The sequence below is a fragment of the Falco cherrug genome, chromosome 3 (assembly GCF_023634085.1).
Source record: "Falco cherrug isolate bFalChe1 chromosome 3, bFalChe1.pri, whole genome shotgun sequence".
Lineage (NCBI taxonomy): Eukaryota > Metazoa > Chordata > Aves > Falconiformes > Falconidae > Falco > Falco cherrug.
In genome coordinates this window covers 29,109,838-29,131,651 of record NC_073699.1, presented here as the reverse complement: position 1 = coordinate 29,131,651, position 21,814 = coordinate 29,109,838, and the positions used below count along the sequence as shown (strand labels likewise).

Genomic DNA, 21,814 nt, shown 5'->3' with positions numbered 1-21,814 from the left:
AGTTACTGCAGTGTGACACAACCAGTTAGCCTGCCCAGAGCTTCATTTTTGTTTTCTCAGCACTCAGATATCACATGGAATGTTTTCAAGTGTACTCAGAGCTATAAAAACATATGTATGTCTGGACAGCTATAGCCAGCTGGAACATGGGATGTTTCTTCAGCAGGTTACATGGACGATAGGAGACTACTTGGCATAGAGATACTGCTTTTAGTACTTTATGTGCAACAGGCCCATTATGTTGGCCTAGCTTATAATTTCTTTTTTTCCTTAATGATTACATTCAATCACAATACAAGTGAGAAATCTAACTTTCAAATTACTTTTTGAAAATATTCTTCCTTTCTTCTTGTTGCCCATGTCCTTCAAAGAGAGCTCCAACTACAGGTGCACATCGTGGTCTTAGTGTAAAACATGTGTTTCAAATTTGTATTCGCTTAAAATGCCACATCCTAAAGATCTGTAGCCCTGCCAGCAGCATTTTCATTTGGATACAGCTACTTTCCATCACTATTGACTACATCCTACAGAAGGTAAGCAGGACTAAAAGTTTTCCTTCGCAGACACAGCCATACCACATGGACTCACAGTTGCCTAAGGCAGAGTGTTTAGGCTGCTGATGTGCTGAAATCTCTGCCAGCCTCGTTGAGGAATTTTATCTTGTGGATTGGTTTGGTTTTTTTTTGCATGGGGCATTTTATGTGCTCCTCCTGGATTGTCAAATGAGGAAAAACCTGTGAAGAAGGGAGGTGGCGAGTGAGATGCTGATTTGTGGCTCAGAAGGAACAGGATCCCAAATGCAAATCGTCAGCCAGTGGGAGTAAGTGTACAAGGATTCCCCAGATTTCAGGTCTTTACATGAGAATGGAGTTGTCCTAGACTCGCCTCTTTTGCTAGCAGCTGAGCTACAGATCCTCTTTAAGTCGGTGTGCTGCCTTTGAAACACCATCAGAGAAGACCTGCAGCATTTCCCAGCCAGACCTTGTAGCCTTCCTATGGCTTTTCATTGCAAAGGTGGTGTAGGGCTCTTAGCCCTTTACCATGATGTTGATGAGGTAGCTAATTGATGTAACTGCACATAAGATGTGGTATTTCTCTTTGTGAGAGACTAGTTGATCGAAGGGAAAAAGGGAAGGAGGCAAGGGAAACAGGACAGTTTAATTCGAAGTGCCCATTTACATCATAAAAACTAATCTGAGAGAAGAACTGGAACTTTTTTTGAGTAGCCACCAATTCCAGTAAATCCAAGCCTGTGCTGGATTTACTTGGGAGGCATTTCTACCCTCGAATCACCTCTCAGGGACAACTCATGTACATGGGAAGCTATGAAGAGTTCACTAGTTTAAACTACTCCGGCGGGGAATGAAAATGTTGCTTATGTACAGGGAGCAACTCCAGCAGAAGGATCAGTCATAGAAATGGAGCTTCCTACTTAGTCCCAAGTAGGATGGCCAGAAACACGTAACTATGGAAGCCTAGTGAATTGTGGTCTCAAGGACAAGTCTGTGGCATTCTCTAGCATGTCAGTTTGGATCAGAACTCCTGGACCTATTGAGAATGAATACAAATCCCGGCTGGGTTTTTTGGGAGTGTGGGGTTTCTTTTCAGTTTTTCCAAGCAGAATTCAGAAAAACTTTTTGCCAAGAATCCTAACCCAAAATGGTAAACGGCTGTCTTTCAACATCCAGTTGTCCATAGCAATCATTAACAATGCTCCAGAGAAGGAAATGCATTCAGGTGCAAAGACTGAAGGTATAATTCATTCCAGGGCAGACACCTCATCAGTGTAAACTGGCAACTGTAATGACATTGCCTGACTCAGGAACATCTTGATTTCTACCACCTTGCCCCCTCCTCCCCCAGGACACGGTGGAATCCCAATTTCCTAGACTTCCCCAGAGCACCAAAGAGAATGCATGCAACCCAGATTACCTCTGCGCCAAACCTTTGATTGGGTTGCCCATAAAGCCACATTCTGCTTGGGAAAGTGGACAGTGGATGTAGTACTGTTCATTCAAATTGCCATTCATTGCTGGAGCAGGCTTTTGGCTGCTGCTAAACTCTGAAGCATTTGCTGTGGTTAGAATGGAAGGCAGGGAAAGGACTGAAAGAATGAAATACCAGAGGATCCAGCAAAATCAGCTTAGTGCTGGGTGCCTGCAGGGCAGTAGAGGATCAGCGTAAGCCTCTGACAAATGCTAGAGGGAACGTGTAGCAGAAGGAAGTGACTGCCAGTTAGGCTGCCTATTAACCCAAGGGAACAATGCTCTACTGCTATTGAATAAATTGATTTTTGTGTGGTGCATTGTTTTACAGTAGGTACTCTGAAGATACATTGATAGAGGCACTAACAATAAATTTACTATCGCCAAGATTTAAAAACAAACGAAAAAAAGGACATTGATCAAATAGGCATCTGTGGTATACAGCGGGGAATTACCATGTCATCAAGAGTGGGAAGAAATAAACCCAACCAACCCAGGGTTTTGTTTTCTTAAGCCATCGTGATTGCCTCAGCAGAATTGCCTCAGTGTTCCCTTCCATCACAAAAATTACCTAGCATTTCAGGCTGGCACAACACTGGTGCTTGACACACCCACAAAAGCCTTGCACAGAACCCCTCTTTTCCTCCTTTTTCAGTTTCTCCATATATGATGTACATAACTTGCACAACCTTACAAAACATAAAAATTAGCTTGGTTATCTCCAGCAGACATATCACCTCCTACCTGGGGAAAGGAGCAGAAGTGAGGCGGGCTCTTTCCTTACTGCTAGTGCCCCGAAACCCCTGCAAATAGTGAGGTCTTTACATCATCCCTTAGAACTTCCATTAAACCTTTAGTTTTACCCAATTCTTCAGCAGTTCTATTATGGTGCTAAGTATTTTTAGGTCTTTAAAACAGTCTCCAAAGCTTTAATGTTTTTATAGTTGACACTACATAAAATTAATGTTGTACATTCAACCTCTTATATACGTATCTTGTCTGAACCACCTCCTTTGTAGGATTTACCATCCAATTTCAGAAATTCTTAATATTCATACACTTCAGCAAGATTGCAAATTAAAGGCTAACCCAGCCTGCCTCCATTGGGACAGGACTGAACCTAAGAACTGAACAAGCTTAACCTAATGCCTTTATAGTGAAGTGGGGATTTTAAATGGGATTCATTTACACCAGATTAATTTCACCCCTCTATGCTAGGCTTTTCTCCAATTCACTTAACAGAAAAATCTCAGGTCTGAAAATCTTCGCACAAGGGGAAAAATAAGGGCACTTTTGAATAGTCTTTTGGGGGGGCTTCAGAAAGCATACTGAAGAGCTGTTAAGACTTCAAGAACAGGTCCTCATACAACACGGATTTGAAAGCTTTCCAGAAAGGAACTCACCAACTCCTTCCCTGCAATTCTGTAGAAACTGCATCCTTTACATACAGCCCGGGCAGACTGCAGCAGCTAAGTCACACCTTCCTCATGACCAACAGACCTGTTCCTTTCCCCCATCCCAGCCTGTCAGGTTTTCCTCTCTTCTCTGTAAAAGGAGGACATGCCATCTTCACTGCTTTCTTTCTCCCCCTGCATTATCAATTTTGATTAAGCAGCCTACAGAGCCAATTATGGGCTAAACTGGGTAGCAAATGCCTCCCATTCTGCAAATCTGCAGAAAGCACTCCCTTAAAAGAAGTGGAAGAAAAAGCAAGGCAGCAACTGTAGGATAACCCATCTGTAGATGAACAGCTTCAATGTATCTGCTGACACAGCTCATTACTCTCTTGATTGTGCATGTAACAGTTTTAATCCTGCAAAACTCTTCACCTCGATCAGGTCCTGTAACAAATTAAACAGCTCATGTGCTAGTGTTGGCGCTTCTGACTTTTGCTGCCATCAGTCATTTGCTTGGATCTCTTCTTAGTGACTAATACACAAAGCTGACCTGAAGGTCCCATCAGCCCCAAGTGCAGACAGGATTATTTTCTATGGTATTGTATACTTGATCAGATTTAGATCAAGCAGCAATTTATTTTTAAAAGGCATACACACCTCCTTCAAATCTATTTTTTAAATGACAGTCAAATATAAGGATGAACCAGGAAGGTCTCTTTTCGCAGAAGCAGCAGATTCCTGGAGCCAGTAAAACTGCTAGACTTATTTCACCATTCACAAATTTGATAAAAAACCCCACGAAGTTTTGCACAAGCTCATTGTATGCAGAGTTCTGTGATACATTACAACTGGAAGTTGCTGAAAAGACCTTTGTAGTGAATAAGGAACAGCATTCAATTTCAGATCACTTCCTGTTTTCAAATCTGCTCATTTAAAGCACCCTAACTGTATTTTTTCAGTAACAAGTCAATAATGTAGTTACCAAAGAGCTAGCTGACTAAGACTTTCAACGTTGCCTGTCTAGAAGGATTTGCTCAGCACATTAAAAACCCCAAAATGTAGCAAAGCTAAAATGAAACTAATGGGTCTCTTACTAAGAGAGAAAAAAAGGTAACAGTAGCCATGCTACCATGTTATTAGGAAACACAGCATGAGAAATACCTGACTCGGAGGATTAAGCACTCCTGTCCACAGAAGGATTTTTACTATGTAAAAAGCATGATCTTTTGGTTACTATTCATTCAATTTTTAATACGTTACCACTCAAAGCCTCACCTTTTTTGTTGGAGGAATGCCTTGTGTTCCTATGTTGATAATTACGGAATTTTGCAACACTTGCCTATTGCAGCCAATCCTTGCTCATTCACCTCTATCCGTAACAGGCTGCCTCCATCTCAGGGTTCATTAGTCATCTAAAGATGCAGCCGGAGACTTAGCAGAGACTGTTCCTTCCACCAAAACCTGTGAGAATGCGCACCACAGGCAAGTGGTCAAATGGGATCGTGTTGGTAGGCTACACAATTCCAACACAGGCCTTTTGTAGTAACATTTCTTACCCATCTTCTCCAAGTAGGGTATTTAAAAGTCTGTTTCTACTGAGACAATGCCAAGTGCTCAGACATCATGCTATTAAGGATTTAAAACCCAGATATGGATCTAGCTGCTGTTTTCATTTGTTTTAATGCTAAGTTTGTATTAGCAGTAACAGGTGGCTAAGTGTAGGCTAATCTTCTGTAGAAACTGCTAAAACATACTGGAGTAGGGATTCTAACCTGGCATTCTGAATGACTGTATGAGAAGTACACTGTACAAAAGAAACCATCACAAGTCAGTCAGTGTTTAAGGAATTTTTATTAAACCAAGAATTTTATAATCCAAATTACGTTTCTTTGCTCAGCTATCAATTCTCACTGTCAACTAAAACAGTGGTGATATTCTGAGCTTTTCCACAGTAAAGAATTACAAAATTAAAGAAAGGAATGCTTTAAATTTTTGTACTGTGTTGAAAATTCTTTTCCCCCGGGTTTATAAAACATTAATTTGTATTTTTTATTTTACTATTTTTTTTTAAATTTTAAATCAGTAAGTAATCTAGGACTAGCACTTGTTTTACTAGCCCCGGCGTTGCTCTGTACATAAGCTTCAAAGTTTCCTTTCCTTTTTTTATTTATTTTATATTTTGCAATGTTTTTCTCAATATTTAATAGTTTTTCCATGTTTAGATTTTTTTTTTCTTCGGTGAAGCGAAGTTCTAGATTGTAGTCCCGGATCTTCCTGCAAACAAAACCAATACTGTTAGGTCTTAAAATTAAAGCAGCACCTTATGTTTTCTGACATGCTTTCTGCAACTCTAAGCCTGACAGCACTTTGTGCTTTGATGGCATCAATCATACCAAAGTTCTTGACAAGCAGTGTATTCGAGCTGGTCCCCTGAAGTAAATAAAGTACCTCAAGTTTGCGATACTTGGCAAGAGAAAAGAGTCTAGAAATAAACAGTACCCGGCACAGCACTGCCTTAGACAATGGCTAACGCACATTTGATTTGTTACTGTAGCTAACCTGACTGCAGGTCACCTCTACTCTTAAGGCCAGCATACTAAGGCTCATCAAATAACTACGCCAGCAGTATTTTCCAGTTCCAGTTCCTAAAACATCACGCAGCATACAAAGTAATGGTCTCAAAGTTTGGGCATCTTAGTTTAGGTCAGACAACTTATTCAGCGCTTGTTTATCTCCAGTGTGAAAGTGTCGCTAGTAAAAAAAGGAAAAAGAACGAACTGTGGAAAAAACATGACTCAATTTGCCTCCAAAAGGGAAGCTACAGAAATGGAAAGACCAAGAAAAATGAAAATTTGAAGTGATCAAATGTTAAAGCAAACATCTTCAACTGATAGCTATAAATGTGGAAAGTAAGTTCACAGACAGGCAAAACCTAACTGGACTCAATAGGGAACAGACTCCTGTACTATCAACTCCGTATTTTCCCCTTTCAAAATTGTAAGGATACCACATTTGCCTCTTCTTGTCATGCAACATTAAGCTACCAACCTCACAGAAGGCAGTAAAGAAAATGAGTACTTTAATTGACATTAAAGTTAAATTAACCAAAATGTGAAGTCAAGACAGTATATAGGTTAGTTTTTAATTACTGTGTAATTTCAGATATTGGCAAGTATATACAAATTATAGTGCAAACAGATACTTAATTTCTAAGGAAAAATAGGTTTGGAGTATCATTTCAAGCTTACTTCAAATCCACAAGTTCCTCTTGAACAAAAAGTATGAAGTTTGACAGAACTGCCCATTTTTGCGCATATGCCTAGAACTAATGCAGCTAAATATGCTGTTAAAAACAATGTTTCAATACCAGTTAAATATGCAAGACACGTCAGTAACATTTGCTAACCAAGAGCTACAGAACTGGATTGAGGACAAAATCTGTTTACAACTGCAACCATAGTTGCTACTTTCTGTGGCTGCAAACGATAGAGAGTCTGAAAGCACGCTGCTTCTAAGGCCATGGACTAAAAGACTATTGCCTCAGTCAACCTATAAAACTACAGTGCTCAGAAAACTTACTTATTAAACACTTGGAACCCCAGTGGGATTATTAACTGCCTTTTGAGCAGCCTCTTTAGCTTGGTGGGCTTGTAGTACGGCTACAGCTTCATCAACCTGTTAAGTAAAAAAGAAAAATCAATAAAAGGAAGCATAGTAATTTCTGTATATTTAAGTTAATGAAACGGTTTCAAATTATACATACAAATAATGTGTGCATTATTAAACATTACAGTTCCAGTTCACGCTAACATAAGTCACTGCCACCCTTTGAAAAAGGATATTCTATCCTCTTGCCCTTGGCCACTGTCACATTGCTGTGACTCCACTGTGCCAACATAAACACCTATTGAATCAGTGTAAATTTAATTGCTGATAAAGCTAGTTAAGGCAGAAGTTCACCTACCTTCGAACGAAGAGACTCAGGAGACTCGAGCATGTGGAGGAGTTCAGAGTTGTCAATCTCCAACAACATACCAGTGATCTTACCCGCCAGAGTAGGGTGCATGCTTTGAATGAGAGGAAATAGACGTTCACCTAGAAAAAAAGAAGTTAATCAGAGCAGCAAATCTCATCTGACAAACAGCCTAAACAGAAGGGAAAAAAGCACCTTGTTCTACTGGTAAAACTATTTATTCCACATTTTAAGATTGATAAAAGTACTTAGTCTGTCCTTCTGCTACAAGGCATAAAGAAAGGTATCACATACATACCTAACATCTGCTTTTGTTCTTGTGGAGGGGCAGAAGCCAACATGGAAGCAGTCAAGGGTTCCTGACCTTGCACATGGACAGCAGGCTGCAAATTAACACCATTTCACAATTAAATTCTAGTCCATAGTTAGGCACAGCTTCAAATATCCCATGTTCCAGAACTCAGCATAAACAATCCCTACACTGTCAGAAACACGGAATAAATTACAACTAAGTAAATTTAATCAAATAGTGCTGGTGTAAGAGCTGAGTGATGCTGGAGATTAGTATCAACCACTCCACTGTAGAGAGCAAACACAAGGAGAACTCAGCCTAAGGTATCAAGCAACTGGAAAATACAAAGTAACACAGGCCACCTTCCTCTGCAAAAAACATCAGCAAAAGCATGGACCAGTTCCTAAAATGACATACCTGCTGCATGGCAACCTGTGGCTGTGTATTAAGATGTTGCTGAGGATTACGAACACCTGCAGCGTATTTGTATTGTGGTACTGTGCGTACAGCAGGAGTAGCTGCAGTAGCTGCTGCTGCAGGACGTGGACCCATTGTTTGTGTTGATGTATTAGCTGAAAAAAATAACATAAATGCATACGTGAATAATTATTTTATTTAGCCTATACTGTGCAAGTTAAAAACCAAAACAACCAACCAGCCCAAACTAAATACCTAATTTAGGTATTGTATTACAGATTTTTCTCAGTACTATTGTCAACTGTCACATTGCTGGTCATATCTGAAGGTTTGAAGGTTGAAGTTCACTGGATATTACTTTCCAGTCACTTCACTAATGAATTGCTTTTCTTACAGGCTATTGAAAAAAAGATCTGTAAGAAAACATTAACTTTGGTTGAGTATTAATTTAATTTCATTCCAACCTCAAAGGACACTTGATTTCCTGAGCACATTATGTCAACAGTCATCCTAAAAAAGATGCATTCATGAAGTAGATAGCTAAAAAATACTACTGCCTAAGATCTTCAGAGAGAATTAAGACTCCATTAGAATCAATTCTGGTTCATTCAGTGATGTACAGATTCTGCATACGTGATAGTGGCTCACAGTATTCTACGACAACATACTACAAGCTAAAATTTTATCATCTCAGTATTCCTACATGCAACCTATCATTACAATTGCCACAAGCATGTTTAGAAATGGCTGCAGCTGTCATACAGTATTATTAAAGCAGACACTAAAGGAAGAAATGCTTCATGCTAAAGAGATGGGACCACAGCAGGAGTCTTTGCTGGGACAATATTTAAAGCAGTTGCTAGGAGGTGATACAACTTTACTTATTTATTTGATAAGAGCCAGAAAAGGAAGTGTACCACATGTGATATTGAACTTAGGAATGCTTTTGAGAGATCATTCTGAATCAGCAAAATTAAAAAAAATAAGCCTAATACTTAAAGTTTGCATAAATCAAACTCACCAACACGTTGTGTTGACATGACTCGTGGAACCTGTGAAGAAGCTGGTCTCATGGTACTAAACGGTGGTCTGGGCGCTGCTGGGCGGATAGCACCAGGCATGTTTTGGAATGCTGTATTTTAGGAAAAAACAGAGTTATTGTCACATGCTGAAACACCAAATAGTGAGAAAATACCACTAACATGACAAAGAGAAGACTTAAATACATTTTCACAGCATTACAGTATCAAAGTGCAAAGGTAAATGCCATGGAGTTTACCGCAATCACTGTGAAGAGGCAAAGTGACTTACGATGAGGTCTGGCACCCTGAGCAGTCCAGCGAGGACTAGGTCTAGCAAGCTGAGCAAGTTGATTAGTAGGATAGTATGCAGCACGGTTCTGAGTCTGTCAAATACAAAAACATCGTGTAACTTTGTTATCTTTGAAGGGTGCACTGAACAGTCCATCACCCTTCTGCTGTGAAATCAGAATGCTGATATTACAGACAAATGCTAATAGTTATTTTTACTGTTAAATCTGAACAGATTTTATAAGCAGTACAAAGCATTTAGTTACTAATCTCCATACGTACCTGTGGGATAGCTGCCATGAAGTAACCTGAAGGAGGTGCTGGTTGGTACGGGTTGATTACAGGATTAGGTACTGCCCTTACACTCGCCATTCTCTGCATATACTGGTTGGTGAGATGAGCTTGGCGCTCTTCTTTACGCTGAGCTAGAGCTACATATAATGGTTTAGTAGCCACAATTCTACCATTCATTTCTGTAACAGCTTTGGTGGCTTCTTCTGGTGATGAAAAGCATACAAATCCAAATCCTTTGCTGCGGCCACCTTCCATCATGACCTGTCAGTACAAAATTTAGTTTTAAAACAAGAAATTGTCATACCTGCTCAACTCACATGACTTTCTTTTTTCAGCAACATACCAGGAGTAAGATCACAGGTTTATTTTACAGAATTGATTTATAAAAAGAAATAATTGCTTAATAGCTGTTTACTGAATACAGATGAAAATCTCAGTGAAGCAATAATGAGCACATTATTGCACCAAAAAGACGTCATTTTTCTCACATGAATATCAGTACTTAGTTTATTTTAAGACAGGATGATCCTTTAACCTGAGATGTAAAATAATCAAGAAAGCATATGTCCACGTATATAGCAGTGGTGACTGGGTCACATTTGTTAAGTCACAGAAGTCACTCTTTCTTGATGAAGGATCGCTGTCCGTTTTCAGAGAAAGGACAAGCATAATTATAAACTTTACCTTTGCACTAGTGATTGTACCAAACGGGGAGAATTCTTTTCGAAGACGCTCATCATCGATCCCATCGTCAAGATTTTTCACATAAAGGTTTACACCCTAAATAAAAAAAAATACAAGTTATTTTTGAAAGCAAATTGTCTGTGTAAATCTAAAAATAGCTCAGAATAAAGTTAGTCCTCTTGAATTAAAACTGAACCTGGTATCTGGTGATCCTGTCCTGCTTCATTTGTTCAAACTTGCGCTTCAGCTCCGTCTGTCTTTCCACCTTTTTCTGAGCCCGGCCAACATAGATTTGTTTCCCATTGAGCTCTTTCCCATTCATCTCATCTACAGCCTTCATTAATAAACAACAGGTTAGCAGTGCTTTGTATTCCAGTGGTTTTTAGGCATACAAAACCCCTGTAATTAAATTCTAACAAGTTACATATGGATTCCAGAAAAAGACCCAATCCATCTAAAATATTACTAGCTGAAACAAAGTACCCCAAGACTTCCCTGCACAAAGTAAAATGGAAATTTATTTCTGAGTGTGGTTCTGTCCGGTTAAAGAGAAGTCACAAGCGATGAAAAACACTCTTCTCATATAAAGTCCGCAGAGGGGGGTGGAAATCAAGTCGCATAATTAAGAACTATTTCTCCAGCCTTATCTTGCTAAAGGCATAGAAAATAAAGCAAATTAAGATGAAAAGCTCTAATTCACACACTTCTGTTTTTAAAAGTAACATCTGAAAATATATCTACAAGGTTTTCTTATGCTGTAAGATAAGAAATGTATGTTAAGCTACAGCTGGCAGATGTGGGTGGTTGGTTTTTTTTAATTCTTAATCTTTCATTAATGTAATACTTAAAGAGTATGAAAGTAACAACTTTTTTCCTTTATGCTGTTTTGAGTTACAGCTATTAAAATGTGAAACGTCTGGCACAGATTTAGTCAATTAATTTAAAACCAGTAGTCACCAGTTTATTGTATACCTTCATGAACAAAGCCATTAAACACATATTTACTGAGGTATCAGAATTTTATGTTATTTAAAACACCCAACACGTGATTCAGACTACTGTAAGAGAAACAATTCAAAAATGAATGTATGCAAGACTGAACAATGTAGATGTAAGACAGACAGGATTTGTTCTAATCTCTTGCTTGTACACTTGCAGTACTGACAAATCACCAAAATGCCTTTTGAAAAGCAAACTTCGTTTGTTGCCCTGATTTGTTCGGTGCTGAGTTTTTGTCCTGATGCTATATCCCTACTGCCACAGTCAACTGATACATTAAAGCAATCAGCTAACAAAGAATTAAGTTATACAGCATGTTATAGATATATACACAAATTAAAAAGGACCCTTCTTCCAAAGTTACCCTTCAGAGTAAAAGCAACATCACAGGGCTCTATGACTATTTTCTTATAGTTGTGCCAAACATGGTCCATAAAAACTAATGGTTTTCCTGCTGACTTTGCAGGGATGAAGTCTGAAAACACAATCCTTTCTGCCTTGCACAAATGTTTTGTGCAACCAGATTGGATCCAATGATTCATCTGAGGTTTGCAGAGATGTAATAATTTACTATACCTGCATGTTGCCTAGCATGAATGAGTCCAAATCTCACTGAGACCTTTAAGCCCAACTACAACAGGTTATTCAATTATTCAGTATTTCTTACTTCTATACTAGTTTCCAGCTCTCTCAAGAGTATCTTGACTTAACAGGCTCCTCAAATCAACTGACGTTTGCTCATAAGAAAGCATTTTAAATGACAGAAACTATGCTAAGTCATTCAGGAAGCAAGACACCTGGTTTTGCAGTGTCCTTGACCAATTCAACACCCTTAATGAATTCACAGGATTTAAAATCACTCAATGAAACACATAATTTGGGTCTCAGTTACAGAATTCCTAAAAGTTAAGTCCAAACGCTTACTTTTTGGGCATCTTCATGTCTTTCAAAACTAACGAAGCCAAAGCCTTTCGATTTTCCACTCTCATCGGTCATAACTTTCACACTTAGGGCAGGACCTAAAAAGAGAATGAAACACTCATGCTTCGTAAACAGACTGTATTCTGAACAGGATGTTCAAAACGTGAAGAGAAGAAGAAGAACCCCATTCAGTTTATTTCCCTTGTTTTACAAAGGACTCCTGCTTCAATAGTAGTATCTAGTAGGCATCATCCATTAATATAAAATTGCTGATCTACCCTGATGCTGAACTTCAGCCATTATGCCTGAAGTCAGCGATGCTAAATTTCTTTCCTAACCTATTTTCAACCAAAATGGGGTAGGAACTTCACCTCAAAGTGAATGAAATTGTTATCTCATTAAAAAATACAACATTTAAGAAGCATTAGCATTTCCATCCTTTGAAACAGGTACTGAAAGCCAGAGAGGAGGCCTTTCAATACATTAGGTATGTGCTTCACCATTTATCCCAGTAAAAGGCCATCCCAGTTCAGCAATTCCAAGCCTTTGAAAAACTGCAGTACACAGACTCAACTGAGACAGATACCAGCAGCTAAATAAACGTGCTACCGTTTGAACCACAGAGACTTCAATAGTGGAAAGAAATTTTCTGTAAATGCTGCTTAGAGCATTTCATATGATATACTACATACTATAGAGTATCTCATATACAAGGCTTTCTCTTGCTTTACATGATATCCACTGGAGAACAGCAAAAGCATGGAGGAAAGAAAATACAAAAAAATGGCTGAGGCTGAAAATAAAATAGGTGTGCCCCAAAACCCACTACAAGAATCTGTAACTGAATTACAGACTTTGCCATTTCCTATTTCAATGGTGACACATCATACACATTATTAGATCATGATCATATATATATGCCTGCCATAATTTTGCCCTGTGCATAACTGAGGGTCAAGACTAACAGCTTGCCAACACAACAGAATAACGAAAATCGAGACAGGCTGAGTAAGGATAAGTCTGCAGGTCAAGGAAAGCAATAGCAAACTCATGTCATACTCGAATTCACTCGTAGTGAATTCGTAACATCAATCTGTACTGATATACGACACACTTCATTTGCAACTTAAAAACATGTGCAAGCCCCATTCAAAAGACTATTTAGACACATTTTCAGATTTTCAGAAACAATTCTGAAACAAACAGTTCAGAAACAAAGATGGCAGGATTATATATGCTATTGTGCCTATTTAAGATTCTGCAGTGGATATTACCATATTTTGAATCTGAAATTGGCATTAAGTACAATTTTCAGTACCTTTTATTATTTTTTATCTTTTCAAACCAACATCAGCCAGCCAGCTGATTCCTTGTATATCTTGTCTGTACAGTGCCTTGTAAGAAGCTCAGGTTCACTTGTGTTTATAAAAACTTAAAGTTTAAGGCATTACCAAACTTGCCAAAGAGTTCCTTCAGTCTCTCATCATCCATGTCTTCTCCAAAATTCTTGATGTAAACATTGGTGAATTCCTTTGCTCTGGCTCCAAGCTCTGCCTCACGCTCCTTGCGGGATTTAAACCTTCCAACAAATCTAGTTGCAGGAGAACAGAATAGTGTAGATTAAAGCAAGTCTGACAGGGTTTAAAAACTTACTTTAATCTTCTGGTATACTTTACTCTTGATCAGTCTTATTGTTCATTATAAGCATTAAATTCTTTAGAAAAAATATTTACAATAAAATTCCATCAGAAAAACAATTTCACTATCCTTTGCTACGTCAGTGTGCTTATCAGTTACTAGCATAAAAACGCTTTCAAGCCCTTTGCAAGATTGTTCACTCATAAAACAGCCTTTGACAACAGAAGCTGGGCAATGGGAAAAGAATACTAGGTGAAGTGGCTAAACAGAAATTCTAGATATTGGCATAATCCCTCTGCCATACTAAAAACTTGGCAGCCTTAAAGCAGTTACCACTCTCTGATCCAGCTTTTAAGCAAGGGGTATTTAACTAACCTCCCCCACTACCTTACACACCTTTGCAGCTTATATCAAGAGCAAGACTTCGGTTTGCTTTTGGCATTTGTTGGGTTTTTGTTTGTTTGTTTTTCAATAGCCAGAGAAATACATAGTTCAGCTTGATCTTTAGTTAAATAGCATTGCAAATTGGCTGGGAACACCAAACATCAGTTCATACCATCAGAGAAAGAACAGAAGGTGAACACAACACTCTGCATCCTAAGGATCTGCTCTAGTACAGACGTAACATATCTAACTCTGATTTCTAGTTGTAGCAGACTTTTGCTCTCTAATTTTATAGTACTGTCCAACTTTATAGTTCCAGATCTGACAAATCCAGTAAGTAGCATATTGTAATTCAACATTTTCTTAAACTCTGACAGCTTCACCCAATTTACAGTGACCAAGGATGGTAAGAATGATAGTGCAATGTGTTTAGCAGATCTTGATAGCGAGTGAAGCACTTCAATGCACTTTTAAAAGTCTAGCCTGAATAGATACTCAAAGCAAAATTAATTCTCATTATGTACTTTACCAAACAAAGTTTTGTAAACCATTTGCTTTTATGACTACATGCTGACCTCTGTTTACTAATTTTAAAAGGTCGTATAAAGATGGAAGCTGAGTAAAAACATCCACAGAATGCCAGTCAAGACCAGAACAAGCATGAAAACGAGTTTCAAAATACATGTTCTCCCTGTACGTGACTCGATCCATCCACCTCTACATGTAAAAATAATCCATGATGGTAAGCTGATGCTGATTTCTGTGATCCTTTTTCCAAACCCAAATAATCCATGATGGTAAGCTGATGCTGATTTCTGTGATCCTTTTTCCAAACCCAAATAATCCATGATGGTAAGCTGATGCTGATTTCTGTGATCCTTTTTCCAAACCCTCTCAAGTATTTGCAGAGCTATTATTTTGCAGCTATACCAAATACCATAATGATCCCTTGGGCATAGCTGTCAGGCACACTCACCTTCCCCTCCCCTCCCCGCCCCCCCCCAACAGATATCACTAACAAAGAAGCCAAATAATTTTTTTCCTACAGTATAGAACAATAATGTTTACAACATTATACTTCTCTAAGTTTTATTTTCTACTCCTATTCCCTAGATATGCCTATTAACAGACATTAATATAAAAACATCTGTGTAATCCAACCACTATTCTGGACTGAGTAACTGTAGAGCTTTAAGTTCCATCCAAAAAATGGATAATGTTGCCTACCTTACAACTTTTATAAAGGAAGTATTATTCGGAACACCTGATGGCTTGTATTTTATCTCAGACCAGTAAGATCAGAAAACCAGAGAAGTTCCCAAATCCTCATTACTGCATTGGCTTGTAAGACAACCAACACAACAATTTTTTCCCTAGTCCATTATTAGCCTTTTCTGAACTTATTCTGACTTTAGAATAGGCAGGTGATACAATTCATAGTATTCTTAGCACTGAAATTCTAAATCCTCTTTAAAACTGTAAGGTTTTATAACAACCTGTCTTTTCTAGGTAAGCTTTAAATATTTGTCTGCTGTAAAATGAGTTTCAATCTGTTGATGCCCAACTACGTATTTATGTACTTACACTTTGCGGTCATTAAGCAGCATACCATTCATTTTTTCAATAGCTCTTTCTGCAGCTTCTTGTGTCTCAAAATGTACAAATCCATAGCCCTTGGATCCATTTTCATCACACACCACCTATTTAAAGAAAAACCCTGTTGTAACACCTGTGGAATGTTTCCAGCATAAAATGAGGTTTTGTCTCAAACCATTAAACAAACGAAAAATTTTCCACTAACCTTACAAGACAGGATGTTTCCAAAAGCAGAAAATGTGTCATACAAAGCTTTGTTATCAATTGATTTGTCCAAGTTTTTGATGAAGATGTTTCCTACACCACTTTTACGTAGAGATGGATCACGCTGAGACCACATGATGCGCACTGGTTTGCCTTTAATGACATCAAAGTTCATTGTGTCCAAAGCTCGTTCAGCTGGAAAAACATCATAGGATTAGTAGGGAACGCTAAAGTTATCTTAATAAGCACACGAATAACATTTTTTACTATTTTAAGTCCAGCATCACCACCAAGATGCAACCCCAAACCTCCAGTGTAAATAAACCCCATTCTGTTTTATGCAAGTAAGACCTGGCAGAAACTCCTCAGCAAAAGCTGCACTTAGGAAGGAGCACGAGTCAGCTAACAAGCTGCAGAAATCCCAGTAGCCTAAAGGATTGGACTCCACTATGAAAAGATGGTACGGTGACAAGAGAAAACACATGAAGTGATGGCAATTATGACCTGTTCGACAGGACGGGAAGTTTTAACATCTGTGGAAAATCAGCTGGCCACTCTCACATCATGTAGATGTATCAATAAAAATGTTTTTAGGGGTACAGGTTGTGCCTGTGAGGGGCCTTCTACAAACATTAACACAAAACCTCCTAAATTAATAATACCTCTAAGCTGGCAACATTTCTTTGCTAGGTGGAGTTCAAGCCTGGTTCAGACGGCTGTTCCACACAACTCCTTCCTTAGTGACAAAAAAGATCCGCGATGGACTTCCAGGCAAGGGACAAGTGCAAAGAGATTGTAAACTAGCACTTAATTTTGAAAATCTGAAACTATATATTCAAAACTCATGATGAAATAAAAACATACAAGCTCAATGAAGGAGCAAGCATTAAAACAGCAATATGAAGTAACATGAACCAGGTTTTGTTACTCCAATGGAGCAGGTTTTCCAGTAGAACTCCATAACTAACTTTCCAAAGCCTGAATTTAAGATCTCAGTGTATTTCGTTAGGGAAGTATCAGGACTTCTTCAGTTCTCACATGTTCCTTCAAAGCAACAAGACGTGTCTGATGTTTTAAGTCAACAAGGTATTAAGCAAGAAAGAACAACAGTTCTCAAGTATGGCAGACATATTTTATCTCCTACGTTAGCTCCTTTCAGTTGTTGCTCCTGTATGTCTGGAAGAGCACTGAAAAAAGTCCCAACAGATATCTGAAGTCACACCCGTCGATATGAGCTCACTTCACTGCAGTTTGCATGGCAGAGCAATGTGATGTTAGCAAGGCTGAAATTCATTTAGTATTAGTTTAAAAACAGTAACCAGGTCAGTTAATTGCTTTTCTTAGGAGAGGACCAAGGGCCATTCACACTGTGAAAACCCTTGTTTTATGTTTTTGTTCTTTAAGTGCTGCTTTAGCCATGTTGCTGGATATCATGGCCAAAGAAAATTTGCTGTCAGCCTCTGGTTCAACTGATATACCATGTTTCACACTCTTTCTTGCCACATTTTCAGATTAAAAGTGAATTTAAAGATTATATTCTCTGAAAGGCATCTGTAGAAGTTTACAAGACAGACACCTAACACTTTCTTGTAAGAAAAAAATCATCCATTGATAGTGTTACCATATTCACATGGCAGTAGCAAGTCAACAACAGATTTAAGCTGAAGTCATGAAAAAATACAAGCATTGCCAGTCTTTTAAATACATTAACAGATCTTTCACAAACTTGGAAGGCTTTAAATTGCAAAAGAAAAAAACCAAAGATGGACAAAAAAAAAGAAAAAAAAAAAAAGAACTTTGGGTATCACACTGGCCACAGTAGAAACATGTAACACTTTGGTACTGCCCTGGAAGTCATTAGAATTATTACTGCCAGCACCAGCAAAAGTGCCAGCAACAAACAGTTCATTATTTCCAGAAGTAGTAACAGGGCTTCTTTTACCAGAAAAGAGGCTTTTCTAATTCATGCTAATTGCTTCTAGAATAATCCTGACACTTCTCAAAAATGCACGTTCCTGGACACATTTCCCAAACATCTGACTCAAAGCAGGTCCATACTAGCTTTCGCAAATGTTACCACTCTCAGCTTATAGTGAGCACGTATCTTAGACCAATGCCATTTCTCCACAAAGGCAAGGACAGCACAGAAACTCTCGCCAGTTCTCATCTCTTCTATGGAGCAGAAGTACGAGAAATTAAAAGATTTCTGCTTAACCAATGCCGCACTGTCATTCCACAACAGATTTAAAACCATTACTAGAATGCATATGCAACCAGGTACAAGCTGCTCATTAAAATTCACAACTCTTAAAACTAGCTTACTTTCATTACAGTTTTGCTATAGGTCACCCGCTAGTTTGCAGGAGGCAATTCCATTCAGCAGTTAACTTGTTACCAAGTGGACACACCTACCTACCCATGCTGTACTTTTGCTGATTCTGCTGAAGCCTTTATTGAATGAGTCACCAGTTCCCATTTCAGTCGTGAGCAACTGGACAGTCCACTTCAGTACCGATTTCAAAATCACACAGAATATACGCTTAATGCTAAACTGTGCTAAACATACCTATCAAGAGCTGCAAAATAATACACCTCTGGAAACAGCCATTTGAAAAATCTGAAGGGGGAAGTGCAGCTTCAGATTACTCAAGAATATTTCTAGTTTAGTGATTAAACAAGACTGCCTGGGTTTTACTCTGGACTATGACTCAAATTCAGAAAAGTCACAACTATGAAATGTGTGCATACCTCACAAATGTGTCATGAGGTCTAATTAGGTTTTGGAACAGCTTTGAGATCCCCAGTTTACAGACAGCCGGTAATGTTGAACACACCTTCAAAGACTTTTTCAAAACCCAAACTAGTTGTTACTAGCTGTTTAATAAGCATAGCCCGAGATGTAGCTAAGAATTAGACTAAACCAAGACAAGGCAGTCAGTTTGGAATCAAAATGAAACCAGTATTACTGCAAGAATAACCATTCATCCTCAGAGCTCCTATTTTAACATTTCAGTAAACGGACAGAATTATCTGTGGAAAAAAAAATAATCACCAAAACCACTTTTGACGTATTTGCCAAGAACATAAAGCACTAAAAATGTTGCAGTAGTCACACAATATCATTTACATATATTTTAAAGAAGTTCTTCCAGATATGTGCCAGATGCAGGTGTGATACTGATGACAAATACTTTTAGCTGAAGTGGACCAAGTGTAGAATACAATGTGTGCCTCCTGAAGTCTGAAAAATACTTGTAAGCATTTAGAGTAACAGCTTTTTTGTAAAAGGGACATTCTCAAACTCTAAATTCAAACACTGCTCAGCTGAAAAAGCTGTATTTTTCCCCAGAAATTGCAAAATAAGTCACAAAACATAGGGTTGAACAGGTTGCTCAACTAATGACAATGATAAAGGTGGCCCTTACAGAATTCTGTCATTACAAAGGAGAAGCAGCATCTGAATCACCTTCAACTTCTGCCTGACGCATCACATCACAGTACTGAACTGGGCTAACCCCTTCTTTTTCTTCTTGAGAATAAACTGTACCATAGGTTTTTGTCGAGTGAAAGCACAGTATGTTAAAATCAGCATTCAAATCGTCTTATCCTAAACAACAGTTGATTAAATTACTAGCTCTCTGAAGTGAGAGAGCTGGTAACAGGTGAAATATCTGCCTATTAAAAAGATGAGACAGTAACTTTTACTACTTACATACAGATATCATCGGTACAGCAAAGCCTGATCTGATAATGGCTATATACTAAAGTCAGTTTTGAAAGCCAGTTAATCCAATTGCTTGAAAAGTTTGTAATTCAAGCCTCTCACTTCCATACAGTTGAAAATAAAACCATTATAATAGGAAACTGTTAACTCTCCTTGAAATCAAATACATTCTAGCTGGCCGAAATATTTTTTCTTTTCATTGGACTCCATACAACTTAGAACCGGTCACATTTGGTTCTTGTATCGAAATCCTCCAAACGAACAAGCCAGTTTGCCCAACTCAACGCAGCCACGACCAGAACTATATGAAAAGTTTCTTTACTGATCCCATTTTAGAGAGCCAGCAAGACGTCGTGGAAAGCAAGTTTAATAAAAGCACAACTTGGGACACACAACGTCGGAGAGTTTACTGCGAAGAGAAAGGGATGAGAAAGCAGCTTACTAAAGGGAGAGCAAGCAGGGGGGGAGACGCAAGTAATTTCACCCCCTGCCCACATGTGACAGACCGGCCTGGTGTTTTCAGGTATTACGCCTTGGCTGGACGGCTATGAAAGTACCAGACCCTCCCGGTACGTCCTACTTCCTTCTTTTGGCCTCTTAATCACGCATACACACCCAGCTCCTGCGTAGTTGTTAAAAGGTGCTAATGACTACGGTGTTTTCTTGAAGCTAGCCTTCATCCCGGATTCCTGATGCAGCCGCGCACGGACGTGCCAGCCTGTGGGAAAGCCGCCTGCACACACACCCCCACCCCCCATCCCCCGGCCGCCCCCCTCCCCGCCGCCCCCGGGCCGGGGCAGCCACGCCGGGCCACGAGCTTTCGGGCGGGGGCGCCCCCCCGTCCATCCCCCGGCGTCGCCTGCCGTTGCGGGCGCGGAAGCGCCTCTCCCCCGCCCCCCTGCCCCGCCACGAGGCGCGGGCGGCCCCAGGCCGCGTGTCAGGCAGCGGCGGCCCCGCCGCACGCCCCCCCCGCCCGGCGCCAAGTTCGCCCGCGTCCCGGCAACACCGACGCCGGCCCCGGGAGCGCCCGGGCGGGGAAAATGGATGCAGGGCGGCGGCGGCCAAGGCGGGCGGGGGGGGGGGGGGGGGGGGGGGGGGAGGGCGGCCGCGCCGAGTAGGGGGCGGGGGAGAAACATGGCTTCTCCGGCGGCGGCCGCCGCGGCTCTCCCCTCAGGCCGCCTCGCCCGCCGCCTCCCCCGCGGTCCGGCCCCCGCCACTCACCGTCGGCGGGCTGCTGGAAGTTGACATAGGCGTAGCCGAGCGACCGGCGGGTGATCATGTCCCTGCAGACGCGAATGGAGAGGATGGGCCCGGCAGGGCTGAACTTCTCGTAGAGCATGGCCTCCGTCACGTCGGGGTGCAGGTCCCCCACGTAGAGGGAGGCCCATGGGGTAGCTGGGGGCGCTGGGGTTCATCCTGCCCGCCGTCTCCCGACGCGGGAGGGCAAGGGGGGGGCGCTGACGAGGCGAGGAGGCCGCGGCGGCCCGGCGGTCCGTGAGGGCAGGGGCCGGCGGTGGCGGCGCGGCGGGAGGGGGCACTCCGGAGACGGAGTCGAAACTTGTCGGCGGCGGGAGGCGGATGCGCGGCGGATGGAAGGGGCGGGGGGTCTGGCTCACTCCGTGCCGGGCCTGGCGAGGTGGCGGCGGTTGCTGTTGGCCTCGGCGGGGGTCGGGCTCGCTCTGTGTCCTCCTCTCGGCTGCGCCGGGTCCGGGGGCTTCGCTTCACCGGGTTTATTTTATATCAAACCGGCCGGTTGCAGAAGGTTGACGGGAGGTGGAAGAAGGAAGGATTATTTTTTTTTAAAGGTTTTTTAGGATTTTTGGATTTTTTTTGGCTTTTTAAATATTTTTAGTAATAAATGGTGCGGCGGGGGCCGGGGCCGGCGTGTCGGGTGTCCGGAGCACACGCACTGCGCACACAGCTCCGACGGCGGCCGGGGGACAAGGGGGAGGCCGCCGCCCCGGCCGCGCACTATATATACCCGCCCCGCCCCCAG

At 40.7% G+C, this 21,814-nt stretch overlaps 1 protein-coding gene across 1 annotated transcript; it reads right to left on the bottom strand.

The window, feature by feature from the left end:
• Positions 1-5,214: 5,214 nt before the first annotated feature.
• On the bottom strand, positions 5,215-21,812 carry PABPC1 (poly(A) binding protein cytoplasmic 1). Its single transcript, XM_055705590.1, is given in 16 exon segments — positions 5,215-5,656; positions 6,962-7,057; positions 7,347-7,477; positions 7,654-7,738; positions 8,065-8,219; positions 9,086-9,196; positions 9,376-9,469; positions 9,657-9,929; positions 10,353-10,448; positions 10,549-10,686; positions 12,276-12,370; positions 13,724-13,863; positions 15,879-15,994; positions 16,096-16,289; positions 21,040-21,202; positions 21,204-21,812. Coding segments are annotated over 15 exon segments (1,914 nt in total). The 5' UTR covers positions 21,234-21,812; the 3' UTR covers positions 5,215-5,656; positions 6,962-6,964.
• Positions 21,813-21,814: the final 2 nt, after the last annotated feature.